Source organism: Heloderma suspectum, chromosome 1, assembly GCF_057233095.1.
Source record: "Heloderma suspectum isolate Gila_16-S chromosome 1, 16-S_ref, whole genome shotgun sequence".
In the NCBI taxonomy this organism is placed as follows: Eukaryota; Metazoa; Chordata; class Lepidosauria; order Squamata; family Helodermatidae; genus Heloderma; species Heloderma suspectum.
Genome location: NC_139458.1, coordinates 134,650,082 through 134,669,694, shown reverse-complemented (window position 1 = coordinate 134,669,694; position 19,613 = coordinate 134,650,082). Strand labels below are relative to the sequence as shown.

The following is a 19,613-nucleotide window of genomic DNA, read 5'->3' as shown; positions in this document are numbered from 1 at the left end:
TGCTCCAGAGGGCTGGAGGACCCTCTGAAGCAGATTTGAAGAGCTGCATGGGGTAAGGACAGTCCTGTTGTGTGAGCAGAAGTCTGCTTGCACAATATTGGATTTTGCCTCCATATTGAAGTTGCACGTATGCACATATCATTTTCATGAGTAGAGCAAGACATACCAAGGGATTGCTGGTTGCTACAGTTGCACCAACTGTAATATTTTTTCTCTGCTATTAATATCCTTAAGTAAGGAGAATGTAGGTTATCACTTTGGAGTAAAAAGTTAAAAAAAACATACCGAACTTGACCTTCTTTTTACTTGTCTCCATGTTTTTTGTATTTTGTGGGTGGTTGGGGTTTGCCATCACATTTTGAAACTAATCTTAGCAACACAGAGAGCAGAAGTCTGATTTTTCTTTTAGACCCAAAGGTGGGTTTGTTGGACTTTTAACAAAAGGCTGTGATGGCTTGGAGTGCTCAACATTTGTGGAATGCATATTGCAAACTGTGCAGCTGTGTGATGCCATGCAGAAATTGTGATCCAAGCCACTGCATTTCCTGGAGTTGTGTATTTTGTTTAATGGGTCCATACTCCTTGACTGGACTACCAAAGTATCCTTGCAAATAGGTTTGGTTCAAATCAAATTGCACTTCAGTTTTTATAGGCTGGTGTCATTTCCAACCACATGTGACTTCCAAACTAAGTTGATGGGATATGCAGTTGAGTAGGTGATTCTTCAGAAGTCCTCCTAACCTGTGGAGTAAAGATGTCACTGGGCCTGAGTCACTCATACACACAAATGCTGGTTGTTTGGAGAGAACTTCCATTGTTCCTGAAACACTGATGATCTAAGACATTCTTAGATGCTTAATTTCTTCTTTTTTTCTCTTTCCAAGTGTGGTGTCCATGTCTACCCTCTATGTGCTAAGCTACCGCAATGAGGAGGAACTCGTGGACATTGAAGGGTATGTAGCCCCTTTCTCCTCTCCTTTGGCCACATGCTTCAGAAAGTTATGTGGCTTTCTTTTGATTCCTTAGTTGGAGATTTCCAGAACAATGCAAAAAGAGCAAATATGAAGAAGAGTACTAGAAGGTGCAAGAAGATCAAATGTGTTATCTGGAGGGAGTCTTAAGGAATTTCTGATGCAGCTACAATCTTATGATTTGGGTCTGTATGCTCAGTAGAGGAAGAGAACACTTTATAGTAAACACTTTAAGAACATAGGAAGAGCCATGCTGGATCAGACCAGGGGTCCATCTAGTCCAGCATTCTGTTCACAGTGGTCAACCAGCTGCCTGTGGGAAGCTCAGAAGTAAGACATGACTGCAATAGCACCATCTCACTCATGTTCCCCAACAATTGATATACTGTCTGGCAGTAGACTATAGCCATCATGACTAGTAGCTATTGATAGCTTTTTCCTCCATTAATTTATCTAATCCCTTTTTAAAGCCATCCAAGTTGGTGGCCATCACTACATCTTTTGGCAGTGAATTCCATTAACTATGTGCTTTTTGAAGAACTTCCTTTTATCTGTCCTGAATCCCCTACCATTCAGTTTCATGGGATGATCCCAGGTTCTAGTAATATGAGAGAGGGAGAAAAAACTTTCCAGCAGATGAATGAAATTGGTCAGAATACATCCAAGCTGATTCTTGGGGATGTGGTCCCAGAGGGAAATTGCAGGAACAGCCTCATTATTGGTGGAAGCAGGTTTTAAACCAGAGCTGTGTGCTGGACCCATCTGTGACAGGTTGGGATTTACTAGACCTATCTGTGTTTGATTCACCATCTTAAGCCTCTGGGGGTATCCTTCTTGTTTCAGAACAGCAGTGCATTTGTCATATATGCTGGGCAGTGAATTCATTTTGTCATTTCATAACATATGCACGTAAGAATTTTGCTGGGTCTGTCCAAACAGCCATCTAATGTACCATCCTGTTTCCCACAGTGGCCAACCAGCTGCCACTGGGAAGCCCACAAGCAAGGTTTGAAAGCAAGAGCACTCACCTACTGTTCTGTGCATTAGTGAATTTAGAATGTAAAATCTGGAAGCTCTAGAGGAGTTTGGAGCTATTTTTATATGAATGATACTAATGTGCTGTCTCTGTTAACAAAATAAAACAAAGTATGTAAGAAAATATAATTCTTTTCACATGGTGGTAACTAACTAAGGCTGTTTGTACTGTGCCTGCAAATAATCCAAGCTTTTGAGAAACCCAAATGCTGTGTCCAGAATAAATTATGCAAATTAGGTTTTGTGAATGTGCAACTCAGCAAAAATTATTCAAGAATGAGAAAGTGTCTGGTGAGTGGCAGAGTCCAAAGACATAAGGATAACAAGGGAGCAAAGAGCATTGAGAGGGGACATCATCCAGTACAGAGCTGAAGCCCCAGTATCTGGGCCTGTTCGCATGATCGTGGTGGGGAAATAAGCCACAGGCTTATTTCTCCCACCATGTGTGCTAGGAGGATTAGCATAATTACGCTCAGCAGTGCCCTTATTTGGGAATTACCCTTGTTTCCTGTGTTATGTGAACCCGGCAAGGGTGGCTTGTTGCTGTGGTTAACAAGCCACCATAGAATCCTACAACAACCCATGGGTTCTGGGTGACTTGTTAACTATGGCAACAAGCCACCCTGGCTGACATAGGAAGCCGCATGTCCGAGGTGGGACAAATAAGCCACAGTGGCTTATTAGCCACCCTGTAATTACGCAACTAGGTCTCTGTCTACCCATGACTTGACTTGCCCTGTCAGTCTGTGACTTTTGAACCTTTCCACCTGAGGTTGCCCAGACGTTTGGAGGGTTTTCTCCCATAACCTCAAAATTTGCTGCTAATAACAAAGAAAGCTGGGGATACTCAAGAAGCCAATTTGAATTCTGTGTGTTCAGCCCATGGTCATAGAGAAATTTATACAGACCTGGCTCCAAATGTGTCCATATTTGGGATCCTATCATTCATAGATTTTCACTATCTGAGTTGGTTTTACAGTAACTCAAAGCAGGTGTCTCAGAGAATTACATTCCAGACATCCTTTCCTTATGTCAGTTTGTACCCACAAATTTTAGATTGTTCATACTGTTATTGGAATGCTCATTACTAATTAATCAATCTTTCTCTTCCCCAACCCTCCTCTCTTTGTTCCTATCCTCTGTTCTCATCCACATTTTCCTTCTTTATGGTTACGGTTACCTGTGTCTCTCCATTTCTCCCCTCCTCTGTCTTCCTTTTGTTTTTCTCTGTCTTCCATAGTTCTTTTGCTGTGCCTACCGCTTGCCTTCTGGCTCTCTTTCAGCACAGAGGTCCTGGCATCCCAGTTGCTCTCTGTCCACGGTATGGTCCCCCCTGCCCAGTATATTATTGATGTAAATGTTGCATCCTTTCTGATCTATTGTCTTGTATTTCCATGCCATCCCACCTCCTTCTACATCTGCCCTATTCCTAAACACAGGCAGGTAGGGAGGCAGAGGGTGAAAGTTAAAAATACAGGCTTAAGTTAATGTACTGGAGCCAAGCAGACAAAAGACTCTTGTTTGAAAGGAGCCAATTGGATGTGGATGTTAAGAGGAGCTAAAATGGGAATTAGGAGGCTGAAAGCACAATTGTAACGATTTATAAACAGAGGAAGCCCCCATTAATTTCAGTGGAATTTATTTCTAAGTAAAAAAATTTGGAATTCAATCTGTCTGAAAACAGGGTGTTTTTATGGCTCTCACCCAAAACTCACAGTAGGATGTCTACCTCAGTAGTGGCCAGTACTCCAGCGGACAGAAAACCAAGCCTCACCTCTGATGGAATGGAAAGATCTAGGATAGCCTTCCCCAACCTGGTGCCCTCCAGATGTTTTGGACGTCAACTCCCATCAGCCCCAGCCAGCATGGTCAATGGTCAGGAGCTGGGAGTTGTAGTCCAAAACATCTGGAGGGCACCATGTTGGGGAAGGCTGATCTAGGACATTCTTCCTTCTCACACATCAACAATCCTTGATCAGGGTAGAGGGATTGGCTATAACAGCCATCAATATACCATATGTAAAGGGTAGGGGCATTAAGTCCTCAGATTGTGGTGGAAAGATTTCTGGGAATATTTCTGTGCTTGCAGAATGCAATCTGTAGTTACATGTACATGTCCAGATATGAAAAATAACATTTACATCAGGTGGAAAACACAAAAAATAGTGCTTTTGCAATTGATGTGGACTAGGGAGAAATCGCCTGAACTTCACTTTCAGTCTCAGCTTAAGTACTTACTGTCCCCAAAGTGACATGGGTTGGAAGGAACTGATGTTAGGCTGTGTCTGACCTGTTCACCCTTTGTTACCTTGCCAAAGTATACTTTTAATCCGGCTCTGCTTTTCTTCTGTCATCGGTCTTCTTGCTTTCCATCTTGTTTTCTCTCCCGCTCTTCATTTCTGAAACATTTTCACATTCTCCTGCCTCCCTATTCTATCTCTTTCTACTGCTGCATATGTCATGTTTTTATTTCCATCAGAATTTCATGCCTACATTTTTCTTGCATTTTAGGTCCAGTGGGAACATTGATAAGAATCAGGTTATGTTTTCCACTGCTGCCTCATCAAACACACCCGATGATGCTCCCCCTTCACAGCATGGTAGGCACCGGTCGTGGCTGTCACTGAGAAAGTGTCTCCAAGTGCATACCCCAGCCCACCCCAGCCCGGTTTGGCCATCCTATGCCACTGAGTTATTCAGCTGGAGGTTCAGGAGTGGGAAATGTGACCAATCCCTCTTAGAGTCTGTGGAAAGGTTGTGTAAATCTGCTGTGAACCACTGCATGTAAGAAGAAGCTGCCAGAAAACCTGCAATAATCTGTATTTTTTTAAAAAAAAAATCAGCACTGCTCATCATGGACAGCTTCTACTCACTGAGTGGCTGAAGGCTGACATATACACACCCTCTGCTATGGACAAATACAGTCCGTATGCATGCAGAAAAAAATTGCCAGGATTGAGAGAAGTAAGCCCAAAGTGGCTGTGTGAATCAGGCCTTCAGTGCAGGAAGGTTTTGGGTGCTGCTTTGGCTCTTGATCATTTTACTCTAACCCACATATCACTTCCGTTGTTTTTATCTTGCAGCCGCAACACATGTGCCTGACTCTCTCTATGGCGTGTCTGCCCATAGCATAGTAGTCTGCTTCAGCCCACCTTGTTCCTCCATCTGCTGTTCTTCTGTTCCCAACAATGTGTCTTTTGCTGCAGCTTCTGAGGCTACCACCACAGTCACCACCAACCGGACAGGTAATCCCCATTCTGACCTGAACGCACAGGATGTCCTGAGGGTTCACACATTCTCTGCATGTTTGTCTCTCCCCCAGAACATCACTGTCGGCCACGTTATCTTCCAAAATGGACATATGTCTGCTCCCTTTGCTTTTCTGTTGCATTCACCAAACATCCTTTCATGGAATGTTTAGCTATCCAGATATGCCTGATAATGAGATGTGGGTACATAATTGTAGAACCTTTCCCACTATCTTTTAGACACCATGGAAGATTAGAAGGGCATTGGGGTGTGTGTGTATGAGAGAGAGAGAGAGAGAGAGATTGAGAGAGAGAGAGAGAGAGGGAGAGAGAGAGAGAGAGAGAATATCCCGGAGCACACCATCTAAACTCTGGAGTTCTTTACCTGACTATTGCAGACTTTTGATGTAATAAGGACAGCTATATTAGCTTGTCACAGCAAAACAACAACAACAACAAGAGAACCCATGCCACCTTAAAAGGCTAACAACTTTATTTTAGCATGAATTTTTAAAGTCAAGAGCTTGTCAGGTTTGGGGCCCAGGCTCCCTATGGAGTCTGAAGATTCTGAATCAGATTCAGAGATGGAGCTAGGAGAGCAGCATTTGGGTCAGAGAGCAGGAGAGGAAATTCTCCAAGAATTTCCAGGAGTCAGGGAAGACTCTTCCAAAGGCATGACAGTCAATTGGGCCAGGTACAGATACCGCTTTCCCCTTCCATGAGAAAGCAACTTCCCACAGAGGAAGAGGACTTGGCAGACATGAGAGCCTGCCCTCACTCTAAGAGGGTGGAGCTTATGAGAGAGTTGAGATGCTCTGCCAGATTATCCACCCACCAGAGTAAATGGGGGAGGACCCTCCCTGAGGGAGGGGTTTAGGAAGTGCTCGAGTTCTGTGTAAGTTGCCTGATGTTAGTTTAGTGGCAACTAGGATGTCTTCTCTATTAGAGTACTCAAGATTAGCTAATTAGGCTCTAGGGCAGTTTTGGGCCCCTACTGAGTTGGTAGAAGCTATACTACCAATTTAGTAGGTTGGTAGTATACTCCCAACTCAGTAGGTTGGTAGTATACTACCATACTACCCTGTATACTACCCTGGAGAAGATGCTGATGCTAGGGAAAGTGGAAGGCAAAAGAAAGAGGGGCTGACCAAGGGCAAGGTGGATGGATGATATTCTGGAATTGACGGACTCGACCTTGGGGGAGCTGGGGGTGGCGACGGCCGACAGGAAGCTCTGGCGTGGGCTGGTCCATGAAGTCACGAAGAGTCGGAAGCGACTGACCGAATAAACAACAACAACAACTGAGTTGGTATTGTTGGAAAGCCTCACTGTTAGTATAATAAAAGGGTATTGATTTGTAGATCAGGTCTCTCTGCCTGTTGATTGCACAGTGGGAGGGCTCTTAGTTCTGACAGCACTTTCTTCTTCAGATTCACTGGCTTGGAGAAGAATTTCCTTTCCCTCCCTAACTGCTGTGAATGTTTTCGCCTTTCTCCCTCAGCAGAAGGCAGGGAAGAATGTATAAGAGATGATGACCAACGTAGTATAGTTATTTGCTCTGGATTTATCCACTCATTTCCCGCTCTTGGAGATTTAGTCATGCTGTTTTAGACCCTAGAGTCCATATGGCTGGCCAAAACAAAGATTCCTGGAGTGTGGTGCTTTTCAGAAATGGTGCACTATAAATGTCTAGATTACAGATTTCAAGAACATTCCATTGAGAAGGTTTACCTGACTTTTGTACCCTTATCTGATCTGCATTGCATTGTTTATGGAAGTAACTTCAAGGATACATTCATGAATATAGGGGGCAAGGATACCTTAATGTTGGGAGGGGGCTTCCTGCAAGGGAAGGTGTAAATTCAGTGCATGGAGACAATGTAGTGAGGACTCTTGCCCTCCCATCAGCTTCCTGGCACAAATCATTTCCTAAGCAGACATCTTTAATATGTATGTATGGACAGATGCTCCTTGCCCTTGGAGCTATGCCTGGCCTAAGACAAACTATCATGCGAGGGGAAGAGAGATTCTGGGCTAGCTTTATCACTGACATGCTAGTTTTCTATGTGGAGGGATTTTACTTGTTTGTTTTCATGAAGAGGAATTCAGCCATATGAGTCTCCTCCTGCAGTCTAAAGTGGTACAGCCTGCACATAGGTTTACCAACTCAGTGAGAACTAAACCTTCTTAGACTGCATCCCAGTGGCTCTGTCAGCTGTCTGTCCACCTCTCTCTCATCGTCTTAAACTATCTCTTTTTCGTTGCTCTCTCCTGACAGACCAAAGTCTCATGTCACTCCTGCCAGTGACCAACATCAAAGCCAAATCGAGGGGAGTCACAGGCAAGGTGGCTTCCCACACAAAGTGGCCAAAGACCTCTGAGAGATCACGGGGCTTTGGCAGCCCCAATGCCAGCCCATCCTCTCCCTTCACCCACATCCAGGGCAAGTCCAAATATATCTCCAACCTCCCTCTAACACACAACAGCTTCCCCCCTGGGCTGGCACGACAACGACGTAGCATCAGCCAACCAGACTCCAAGGAGGAGCCGGGCACAGGAAGCACCAACCAGGGTGGTAAGCATGCCCTCTTCTCTCTGACTGTCTGGTTTATATTTAGACTTTGACCCAACATTGCATTCTTTATCTTAGGGTTGGGCAACCTTTTTGCCCCTGAGAACTACATGCCAGTGATGGGTGTGGCCGATGGTGGTGGTGAGTGTGGCCAGGGACAGCATCTCCTTGCTCATCCACTTTCAAACATAAACACACACAGCCCACCCCCAGTCACACACAGACTCTCTCTCTCTCATTTATTCATCCACCCTTTCCCCACACAGAGGCACACAACCTCCTCCCCATCATAAATTTGCTGTCCCCATCCTGCCAAACAGCTGAGCAGCAGGCTTCTAGGTTGGGGGACTTTGGGGGCTTGAGTGTATGTGGGAGGCCACAGCCAAGGCCTTTGAAGGCCACACATAGCCTGTGGGCCAGTGGTTTAAGTGGTTTGCACCTGCTGCTCTACCACCTCCCCAGCACCTGCTCCAGCCACCTAAGCTCTTCTTCGTTACCTCTTTTCCTTTAGAACAACCCATTTGCTCAACCATTGCTGCCAACCATTTCATTTCTTACTGCATTTGAACCCAAACTTCAGGAGAATTCCCTGAATGACTCCCATTATTCCTCCGCATAGTCCTGCTCACAGAAATCCAGCATCAAATCTATCTTCAGGTGATGCCGCTAGATGAACCAAGAACATATTTCACCTGTTTTGTACTATGCCCAATTTAAAGCCCCGGGGAATGCACACTCCGTGAGCAGATGTACTTGGTAGTGAAACACATTCCAAATGGTCTGATATTCTCTCAGTTCACCATGGGAAAGAGATTGGTCTGTGTCACTGTCTTTGCTGCTTCATGTTTGAAAGTGCTGCCCGCACATGCTTCTTGGCCCTAGTTTACTCAGTGACATCTCCACCAAACTAAGCAATGTTGATGAGGTGAGTGTGCAGCAGGAAATAGAGATTATTTTAATCACATGATGGTACCACAGAAAGAAACTCACATTTACTTTTTCTCTGGATATGGAATTACCCACTGCAACTTTAAAGTACAGTCAGTAGTAAGGGGGGTTTTTTTAAGGGAAAAAATGTTTGTTTTTCCTACCTAAGGAGAACCTAATCAAGAAGGTGGTATATGCGATCTCCATGCTTCAGCAACAGGGCTTGGTGGGAAGGACTTCATAACTTTAGAAATAACTTACAGTCTTAAGAGTACTAGATGTCTTCAGAATGCCTTGGCGTTTGGCTTTCTCACCAATGAAGAGTAACTTCCTTCCTTGACTTGGTCATTTCTCCCTTCTAGGAACAGCTCCAGTGCTCCAGTCTGTATCGTTTATGGAGAGTAATGTGGCCATCCTACCCCAGGGCTGTTCTGCTGGGGGTGAATGCAGGTGAGTGTGTAAAGTGGTGTCCCACCATAAGCTTTGTTAGGCCTGGGTGACTTTTGGACCCTGGACTCCTAGGAGGGAAAATGGAGTCATCTAGGTGAGCTAAAAAATATATCAGTTCAAGATTATTGTTGTCATGTCATGACAACTTGCATACATCTGTGTTTTGATCAGGGATGAAGTCATTATTTGCAGTGGGTGCACATGAAACACAGCAGTAGAGTTTGACATTGACAGAAGTCATAGGAGGTAGAACACTAGTGGCTGGAAGTCTCTGTTGCTGGGAGAGAGATTGAAGGTTGATTGCAAACACTATATGGGTAGTAGAATACCTGCTCTGTATACAAAACATCCCAGGTTCTTCAATCCCTGGTGTCTCTAATTAAAAGGATCTCAGGAAGAAGGGCTAGGGAATACCTCTACCTAGTACCCTGGAGCGTCATTGCCAGTTACAGTAGGCAATACTGGGCAAGAGTAGGTGGCCCAATGGCCCCTTGTACTGTAAGGCCCCCACCCTGGACCTTGCATGGGAAAAACTTCCTAGGTGCAACCTTCATCAACCCAGTACCCCCCAGATGTAGCCCAACACATCTGGAGGGCACCGGATTGACGAAGGCTGTACCTAAGGTCTCACTGGATTGTAAGAGTGATCCAAACTAGAGAAGCTTGGTATTTCCTCTACAAGCTCTCTGGGGTGGTTCCAGCTCAGATACAGCATCCACATCTCTAGCTCTCATCCTTCAGCAGCTGATGAAGGTGGATGTTATGCACTGTTGTATATCATTTTCTGTTTGTGCCTATAGGACAGGGAACATCACTTACCGCATCCCCATCAGCAGGTTTACTTCAGTGAACACCAAGCTTACCTTGGAGATGAAGTGAGTAAGAATTCTTGAGAAAAGCAGGGACTCAGGGGGGTGGCACAGTCTAAAGTGACATTGTGAATATAACCAATTAATAGGGGATCAGATTGGTGGTGGGGTGCCGGGGACAATTCCATAATGGCATTACCATGTGAGAAAGAGAAAGTAATTCTTGCTGTAGTGACATAAAGACGGGAAGCCATGCAAGAAAAATATTGAGTCTTGGGAAAGATGGTGGAAGGATGAAGGCTTATGGTGATGCCGGAACCTGTAGGCTGAATCTGGTTACTGAACTTTTGAAGCCTTTCTCCCCGTACTTCCAGGATTGGAAGGGGTGGAAACAGACAAACACATTCTCCTCTGTGTTCCTCTCTCTCTTTGCTCTGTCTTCCACAGCCCCGAAACACTCTGAAGACAGAGGCAGGCTGTGGGGCATGACCAAGGAGAAGGGCCGTAGCTCTGTGGCAGAGCACCTGCTTTGCATGCAGAAGGCCCCAGGTTTGACCCCTGGCATCTCCAGATGTGCTGAGAAAGACCCCTGCCTGAAACCCTGGAGAGCCCCTGCCAGTCAGCATAGACAATGCCAGTGGTCTGACTTGGCATAAAGCAGCTTCCTATGTCCTTATGAGAGGCCTTGCTCCATCTGCATCCACACATGCTTGGCTTGGCAAATGAGCGAAACTGGGTGGATCAAAAGGGTTCTCTCCTGTGCATGCCTCTCCACCCCTTCCAACCAGGAAATGGCTTGCGAGGGAATCTAGTGGTGTGTGCAACAGAGGGTCCCTCCTTGTACTACTGCTTGTTTGTGTGCTCCTGACCCTCCTGCTTTCCATGTAGTCCAGGGGAGAAAGTCGTGATTGGCTGGTCAGCAGCCACTTTTGAAAGTTTTATCTGCTTCCTTTTCAAAGTAGCCTGCTGGCAACTTCAACTGCTGACCATTATGGCTTGGCTCCTAAGGTAAGTTAACTTAAGGAAGATTGTAGAAGGAAAGTTTTCTGTCTTCTCTTTCCATGCCCCTGCCACCACCAACACCTCCCCAAAGAGTCTCTGGAGAGTCAGAGGTCCCTCAGAAGGCCCCCCCCCCCAACTTTCCAGAGAGGCTTTTCAGGGCCTGCAGGGGCAAGAGAGGGAAATGTTCCTTCCAAGTTAACTTATGTTAGGATCCAAGCCTATGTAAACAATAATGGATGGTAGAAGCAGAAAGATAAGGAATTACTCATCTGTAAGTAACTTGGTGGATGAATTTGCACAGCGTGATGAAAGTAGTTGACAATGGAATAAGATTGTGAACTGGAATACAGAGGCCCGATGACGAGGGGGAGGGGGTGGTGGGGGCTGTGTTCGTTGTCATTGTGTTCGTTGTTGTTATTATATTTCTATCCTGCCTTTTGTCCTCTTGCGAGGAACCCATCGTAGCTTACACGGTCCCCCTCCTCTCCATTTTTTGTGGCATTTGTATCATTATGAGCGGCCTCAGAAGTGGCTATGGAAGGAGCAGTGGGGGACAGTATTGCAGGTCAAAGTTGCTCACTTGGTTGCTTTAAACTAGAGGTCTTCTCTCTCCTTTTCTCTTTCTCAGTGTTTCCTCTCCTGTGTCTGGCTATTTTTGTGGCCTCACTTCCAGCAACCCATGTCAGCAGATGGGTGTGAACACGGACACCTTCTCTGATACAGCAGACACCCAGGTAAGATTAAAAAGTCACTCAGGGCAGGTGCTTGGCAGCTAGACAGAAAAACTGCATCTGAGTTCCCACTCATAATAGAAAAGGAATCTAGGATCTTCAGCTTGCACACTTTGTTACATAAATGCCCTTTGGACCCTCAGAACCTTGTATCTTTTAAGTCTGCAGTCCTATCCCCACTTACTTGGGAGTGAGCCCCATTGAATCCAGAACTTACTTCTGGGTAGACAGGTATATTATTGCACTGTAAGGGATGTGGAAACTGATAGCCAAAGCGATAGAAAGGGGTACCAAGTCTAACTCACATTTTTCAGTGTCATGTGTAAAGGCTGAGAAGAATGCTTAAGCATTCTCCATAAGTAAACCCTCTTCATAAATGGCCTTCATTAGCTTATTTAACTATTTAATTTTGTCTATGACTGTGGCTTGAATACTTAATATGTTTGGGGGAACATATAATGTTGCCTCTTATTTCAAACAAAACACTCTGTTTAGTAAATTGCATTTTTCTGTTCACTATGGCCTTAGTACCTTGCATCCCCTTCTTCTATTTGCTTCCCCCTCCCCTTGTCAAGAGGGAGACAATGTCTCTTGGAACTGGAGCTGGAATAATACATCTTTCTGTCTACTCTTCCATAGTTTGAGTTTCCTACCCGAAAGGGGGAGCAGAGAGCAAGGTGCATTCACTCCATTTGGCTCTAGGCAGGGAAATGTGTCAGTGTTCAATAGCATTAACTTGCCTTTCACCCCAGATGTTTCTCTTTCTTCATCTTCCAGGCAGCAACATACCATTGGCCTGTGCTGATGATGCCATTCCAGGAGTTTACCTACCATTTCCGGTTAGCTAGGCCTGTGAGTATAAGTACCTGCTATATGCAATGTTACAGCAATTTAGTTCATTCTTCAGATCTGAGGGGAAGGAGCATATCCAGAGACAGTATAGTCATCATGCCATAATGGAATTTCCCTACAGGACAAGACTAATTCTGGTACCAGTGGAGTAGAGAGCTCCAAAGCCAAACAGAAACACATGCATGTGCCAATTATAGTCACATGCAGGGAAACTTGCACAGGGATGGTGTGAGCATTTCAGTCCTACCTATTGATGGATGGATAAGAGGAGGTGAAAGCAACATCTGTAGCTCACACTAGGGTACATATTTCATTTAGCTTTAATCTGCAATAGAGAGGATATATAGATCTGTGGAACTAATTAAGGTATTGAGTTGGATCCAGATTTAGTTATACTTAAAGTAGACCCATTGAAATCTTTGGGACTTAAATTAGTCATGTGTAACTTCAATCCCATCGATTCCAGTGAGTCTACTTTAACTCTGACTAAATCTGGATCCAGACCATTGAATCCAGTGACACAATCCAGATTCACCACCACTATACCCCTTCCATGTGGAACCCACACACAGAGGATACTTGAACTTCTAGGGAACAATCTGCACATCTGTGGCCCAGCTTGGACATAGATGAATGTAGAATTTGTTGAGGAGTCCTAATGCAACCTTAAACTGGGTCTGCTGGGTCCAGGTTTCCAATTTGTTTCAAGAGTGGACTTCTGCTCCCACCTCATCCCCAGTTACCTGGGAATCAAGTGTGCAGATGGTAGGCTCAGCTGTGTGTGTGTGTGTAAAATGGATTCTCTGCCTTTGGAGCAAGGCCCAAGGAGAACAGCCTTCTACCATCCCCACCCCAGAATCAAAGAGTCTGCTCCAGAGATCTGAGAAAGCATGTTCATTTCCACTTCAGGTTGTATCCAATCTTAGTCTAAAGTCCCATTCATTTAAACAGGTTCAGTTAAAGTAGGACTAACATTGGATACAGCCCTTTGACTCTAAATTTGGAGCCCCTTTCCATCCACTTGATTTTTCCACAGAAGAATTAATTTTTTTTTAAATTGAAGACCCCACCAAATTAGGAGTTTTTGTGCCCCTAAGACAAGACAGTGCCTTGGAGCTGCTTCCAGTAACATCATGTTGGCTAATCCTTGTGATACTGTAAAGGCGAGTTGTGCTGTTTCTACGAAAGCTTCCATTTCCCTTGAACCCGGTTTTCTTTTCACACTCTCTCTCGGCACAGGGCCAAGCTAACTGCAGTACTGCTGTGGAGGAGATGGGCTCTCTCTTTACTGACTATTACTTCCAGTTCTACTGGCTCTGTGAGTGAGTCTCTGGAGCACCTTTGATAGGAACTGAAATGGGCTCACAAGACTGATTGGACTGGATGTTCTCTTCTATGAACCCCAAGCCCTATCCTGTCACCTCTAATCTGCAAGCCCTTCCCCTTTGGGCTCTGAGCTGGTTTGGTTCTTCTTTCCTAGTGGTGAGGTATCGACATTAGAATGTCATGCAACTTTGGAGGAATACTGCCACTGGCAAACACTGAAATATTGTGGCGTATTTTTTCCTTGACTTATTACAGGAACACTGGCATTCCTTTTTCTCCTTCTTACACTGGATTTGAAAATTCTACACTGGACCATGCTTGGGTTCAATCTGTTTGGACCTCTCAGAACTGCAAAATATGGCTTGGCTGGGAACGGACCTCAGTGCCCAGAAAGCCAGTGAAGCAGCTTTCAAAGACACTGACATTTCTCATGGATGACGCTAGGAGTCCTGTTCTAAAGATGAAACACTGGATTCCTTTCTGTAAAGGAATATTCTGCTTGGATGTGTTGCAAGTCATACACTGGAGTTTCTGACTTTCTGGCTGGCAGCTAGCCGTTTCTCTCTAAATTTATGCTCTGCAGACATCCTGGCAACACTGGAATGCAGGAATGACCAGTCATTTCGAACAGCAGCAACCAATGGAAAAGCTACAGGATTTACCTCTGGCTTCTTCTTGTCTCTGTTTTGCCATATATTTACATTCCAGGGAGAGCAAACCTCAAGAACCTCACTAAAGCAACTCTGCAAGTCTCAGGCAAGCTAGTTTTGCTTCCAATGTGCCTTCCTTTTTTCAAGGTTAGATCTGAAGATGCTTCTGAAGAAGCTAGCTAGGAGTTGTAACCCCTTCCCCTCAAATATACTTGAGGAAACCAGTATCTGGGCTTTTGCCATTTGACTCTACAATTCTTGTGTTGTCATACACACTGGGGGATCCTCCTAAGTCCCATATATCCAGAGCAGAAAAATACGTTTTTCCCAATCAGCACTTGGCAGAGCCCATGCCCAGCATTAGCACTTTGTGCCAGAGGCTGAAGAGGGAGACCATCAGAAGAGATCTACCCTACACTAAACAGAACCAGCCTGAAAAGTTTTGATCCCTAAGGGGTCTCTGTCGGACAACAAAGACAACACTTTTTTTTTCACTCCAGGCCTTGAGTCTCCTTGGAATTCTGAGTATATTTTGGGTAACTTACTGTTACAAGGTTTTAACTTGCTAAACCACTGATTTTTTTAAATTCAGCTCGCTTAATTATTGATCTATTTGTCTCTCATAGGAAACCAAAGTGGGCCAGTGCTGAGCACCAGCCTGCACCCAGACTCTGAATCAGGTGCTGAGAGGAGTTAAGACAGATGTACAAGCACAAACCCAACCTGTCAGGTGTTTACCCTACATTCAAAGGGAGATGGATTAGTCAGTCAGGCTCTGGCTCTTTGCAAAATGGGTTATTTAAACTTCTGTGTGAGAGTGAGAAGATGGGGGGGCATGATGAAGAAAGGAAGGGGAGATAACGAGATAGTAAGGTGCTGGTAGTGTTGTATGATCCTGAATCAAATTATAATTCTAGGAGTCTACAGATATAAACATTTCTGCCTTTGACATATTCTAATCACCCAACACATATCAGGTTATTGCAGTAGAAGGGATAATGTATTAAGATAGGGTCTCGGTTGATGGTGGTTTGGTGTGTGTGTTCTTTAATGTATTGGTGAAAGATAACGTGGTGCCTGCATTCCAGGATGGAGCTGCCATTTTATTAGGTTCTCAGACAGGCAAGCCCTGCCCTTGACTTGCAGCTGTAGGGCCATCACCAGTTCCACACACTTAATGCTGCCAAGCCATGTCTACATTACAGATTTAAACTGATGGAATAGTCATTGCTTCTTCCCAGAGAATCCTGGTAATTATAGTTCTTTGAGAAGAGTTAGGGATTCCTGATAGAAAGTGTTCAGCACCCTCAGCAAACCAGAGTTCCCAAGATCCTTTGGAGGAAGCCGTGATTGTGGAAGGTGTATAAAACTGATGTAATTGTGGTAATGTATAGACAGGCCCTCAGTGTCTGTTAGTGCCACAGTCAGGATGACTACCATCTTTCCTTATTATTGTGCTGTCATGAACAGTCATAAGGAAAAATGGCAGCTGGGACCAACAGAGAAGGGGCATGGGGCAAAACAGAGGTGGAGACTTGGCAGGCCAGTAAAAGGTCCTTGGTGAGTCTGATGTTATATCCTTGTTTCTTGATAGGGATCCTGCAGGGCATTATCAGAAACACTAAGGCCCTCTCACTAGCCTACTGAGTCATCATCTTGTAAGTAGGGATGTACAACAGTTTGTAATCCCAAACACGAATGCAAGCAGGAGTGCTTTTTTTCTGAGAAATATTAGCAAATTCCTGAATTTGTGACTGCATTTGAAAAATGTGTATTTTTTTAAAATGTGCATTTTGAACTGCATTTTTTAAAAAATGTGCATTTTCACACTTTAGAATGGGGGGAAAGTGTGCAGTTTTGAAAAACGCACACAGAAATGTACACTTCTCCCATTTGAAATGTGCACTTTCACTGTTCTAATGAGCCCCCAAACAGATCAGAAATTAAAATGAGAGCAAAGTGAAAGGAGTTTTGAGCATTTAGGCAAGCTTGAAAATTGCTGGTTCTCCCATCCCTTGATTATAAAGTACAACTGCAATTGCTAGTACTCACCACTAGCTGGCATCATTACCCAAGAGGTAGAGCAATATGGCTCTTGGATCAGAGAGACAAGTGAGCCAGGGGCACAATTAGATGCGGTGCAGGAGTTCCATGATTAGATTCTCCCTCTTAACAGCTAGCTTGGCGCTATGTCAGAGATCACCCGCATCATTCAGACTGGAACATAATCTGTTAATGGCATATAGTACAGGATAGAAAATGGCAGAGAGTCATTTTAGAAGTGAATATACAGTTTATCCAAGGCAGTTCCTTCATTTGAATTGCAAATGAAGCAAGTGCAAAGATTGATGTAGGCTGCCATCTATACTCACCTCAGAGAAAACCCCTTGAATTCAGTGGGATTTACTTCTGTGTAGACACATATAGGATTGCACTGTTAAGCATCGCTTATGAAAATGAACTTGTGTTAAATGCTACAAGTGTAAAACCCATTTAAGTGTCACTTGTGAAACAGCCTGTTACCAACAAAAGCTTCAAATGGCAGGGAGCCATTGTTTCTCCAGGCCACCCTCAATAGCCTCTGCTTCTCTCTGCTGTCCTCTTCCTGCATGATCAGATCCATGGTCTTTGGGAATGCTTTGAGCCCCAGGGATTTACCCCCACTGTTCTTTTTTTCCTCCTCCTCCACCTTAGTTTTGGCATGTGTCTTGTAGAAGGGGGTGGGGAATCTTAAACTTTCTTGTATTGCTTTGGAGTGTTAGTTTTTCCTCCCTTTGGACTATCTACCTGCCCACCTCATGGGTAGTTTTTGTTAGACTGCATTCCCTTAATGTCTCCCAAGATTTAACCTTCAAAGCAATTGGGGCAGTAGGTTCGTTTATGGCAACCTTCACTGGCCATGTCAAAGTACTATGCCATGGGGTCATGTGGATACTTCACAAAGACAATAAGGCCACCTGGCTAATTCCACCACATCCTTCTGGTACTGTTCTTGTTGGTCCATGACTGCTTATTTGCCAGGTCCCCCCACTTCTTTTGCCTGGAGGCTCTGTTGGAGGCTGCTCCTCTATCCAGTGCTGGTAGATGTGCTTTGTGCAGCTCAGCCCCAAACTATATGTTTGCCCTTCTAGAATTGATCATCCATGAAGCTTCAGTACCAGTTCACCATGCAGGCATCCAGCAAGGCCCCCAACCAGAGCTTCCCATTTTCCAGCAGTGAGAGCCTGAGACTAGCTAAGTAGGGAACATCCTTTATTTTCCCCGCTCTAGCCTTGGGAGCCCTATGCACGAACCACCTCATGTTGTCATATAGAGTACATTCCTATGTTACTCCAACAGAATGGGAGCGACTGTTGGGCTACTCCTTCCCATGCTTCCAGGAAATGTAAGAAAGTGGAGTCACACTGGAGGACCGAATGCTGGAGCTCTTTCCTCATGTCAAAATTAACCCAGTTCTTGCACTTGGACTTCTCCCACTTGATCTTGGGCTTCTCGTGTTACCCCAGCAGTGTGGGAAGAAGCCACCCTGCAGTGGTTCTTATCCCCCTTGAGTAATGCAAGTAGCAGCTCTGGAGGCAGGAGGATATTGTTGGTCTTTGTACTGAGAAGCATCCTCATCATCTTAATCCAGGTGGGGCTCTGTTCTCCTTTCCAGCAGGAGGAGGCCACAGATACTCCCTTGCTATGGACTGGCAATGAGAAGTTTTTAGACTGGTGGTTAAGAACCATTGGATTGAAAACAATCTGTTGAGGACATTCACATTTTGACCTGACTATATCCTTGCCCACTCCCCACTACACAAAAAGTATAACCCACCATCCACTGTTTCTTACCTATCTGGATCAGGGTGAGGGCAGCATGGACATAGCAACATCAGAGGTAAATTAATTAACCAATCACTTTTTCTTCTCCCAGTCTATCAGGTGGAATCTGAGAGAAGGGGTGTACATATATCAAACGTTTTTGCTGATAAATTCACATCAATATTGTCTCCTGAGAATCTGATATGCATAATCTATGATAACAGTAGTGCTCTTTACATCAGTTTTAGTGGTTTTATTGTTTTAAAATGCTGTAACTTACTGTAACTATATAGCACCTTTTTATCCCAAAGTGCTTCACAGTTTCAGGTTGCATAGGGAAAAGAACCAGCAGAACAGATGTTTCAGAGCAAGTTAATAACTGCCCATGTCTCAGTTGGTATCGTGAGGATATCAGCTGGACTGGCCAGCTGTAGCATATTCTCCCTACTCACGTATCTCAGGAGGGGCTCTCCCCACTTGCATCATCTACATACTTTCCCAAAGTAGAAGAATGAAGGGATAACAACTGGACCTTTTTTCGAGTCTGATGGAGGGAGCTCTGAGTTATAGGTCCCCAACTAGCAGGAAGTTCTCTTTCCTTAGAGCTGGACCATGACGCTAGGCATATGGGGGACAAGAAAGAAAACAAGGGTGGATATTGAGCCAGCTTTTAAAGTTTGGCTGCTCTGAGGGGTTGGGAACTCGGTCTCAAAGGAAAATTCATAAGCCTTTTTTCTCTTATTGTTAAAGCTTAAAGCCTGTAAATAAAAGTTTTGTGCCATCACTGTGAGCCTTAAGGAAGATAAAGCACTAATTTGTTTTGTTTAAATGTTGCTATCACAGCTTTAATCACTGTATATTGCCCATCATATCCTTAGTGAGTGCTATATTAATGAAGTTTTTATTGGTATCCTGCTTTGGTGGAGGATGTGTGGTTGCTTTTTCCCCTACCGCCTGTCTTTCTGGTTTGTATTTATATTGTTTTTGTTTTGGAGTGCTGGTGCTCAGGGCTCCTCTGCTTCTGTTTTGCTTATCTAGACTTTTATTCATAAGAAATGTACCTATAAAAATAAATATATAAGTATACTACTTTGTATCCAAGATTGGCTCCTGGCTTCTTCCTCCCATCTCATGGGATTAAATTGTTACAAACAGTGTAATAATCAGGGATGCAACCCAAGTATGGACGTGTTAAATCAATTAACCCTGGGAGGTATCCTCTCTGGCATGATCGCT

General features: G+C 44.4%; 1 protein-coding gene across 2 annotated transcripts in view; it reads left to right on the top strand.

Annotated features, from left to right (window-relative positions):
• The window catches only part of MYRF (myelin regulatory factor), a 151,935-nt gene extending 132,459 nt beyond the window's left edge, over positions 1-19,476 (top strand). For both annotated transcript variants that reach the window (XM_084858587.1, XM_084858593.1), the window contains 9 exons: positions 885-953; positions 4,518-4,606; positions 5,090-5,251; positions 7,533-7,829; positions 9,116-9,203; positions 10,004-10,078; positions 11,643-11,748; positions 12,523-12,597; positions 13,837-19,476. In XM_084858587.1, coding sequence (XP_084714713.1) covers positions 885-953; positions 4,518-4,606; positions 5,090-5,251; positions 7,533-7,829; positions 9,116-9,203; positions 10,004-10,078; positions 11,643-11,748; positions 12,523-12,597; positions 13,837-13,923 — 1,048 coding nt within the window. In that variant the 3' untranslated portion in view covers positions 13,924-19,476. The remainder of the gene's footprint in view (positions 1-884; positions 954-4,517; positions 4,607-5,089; positions 5,252-7,532; positions 7,830-9,115; positions 9,204-10,003; positions 10,079-11,642; positions 11,749-12,522; positions 12,598-13,836) is intronic.
• The last annotated feature ends 137 nt before the right edge of the window (positions 19,477-19,613 follow it).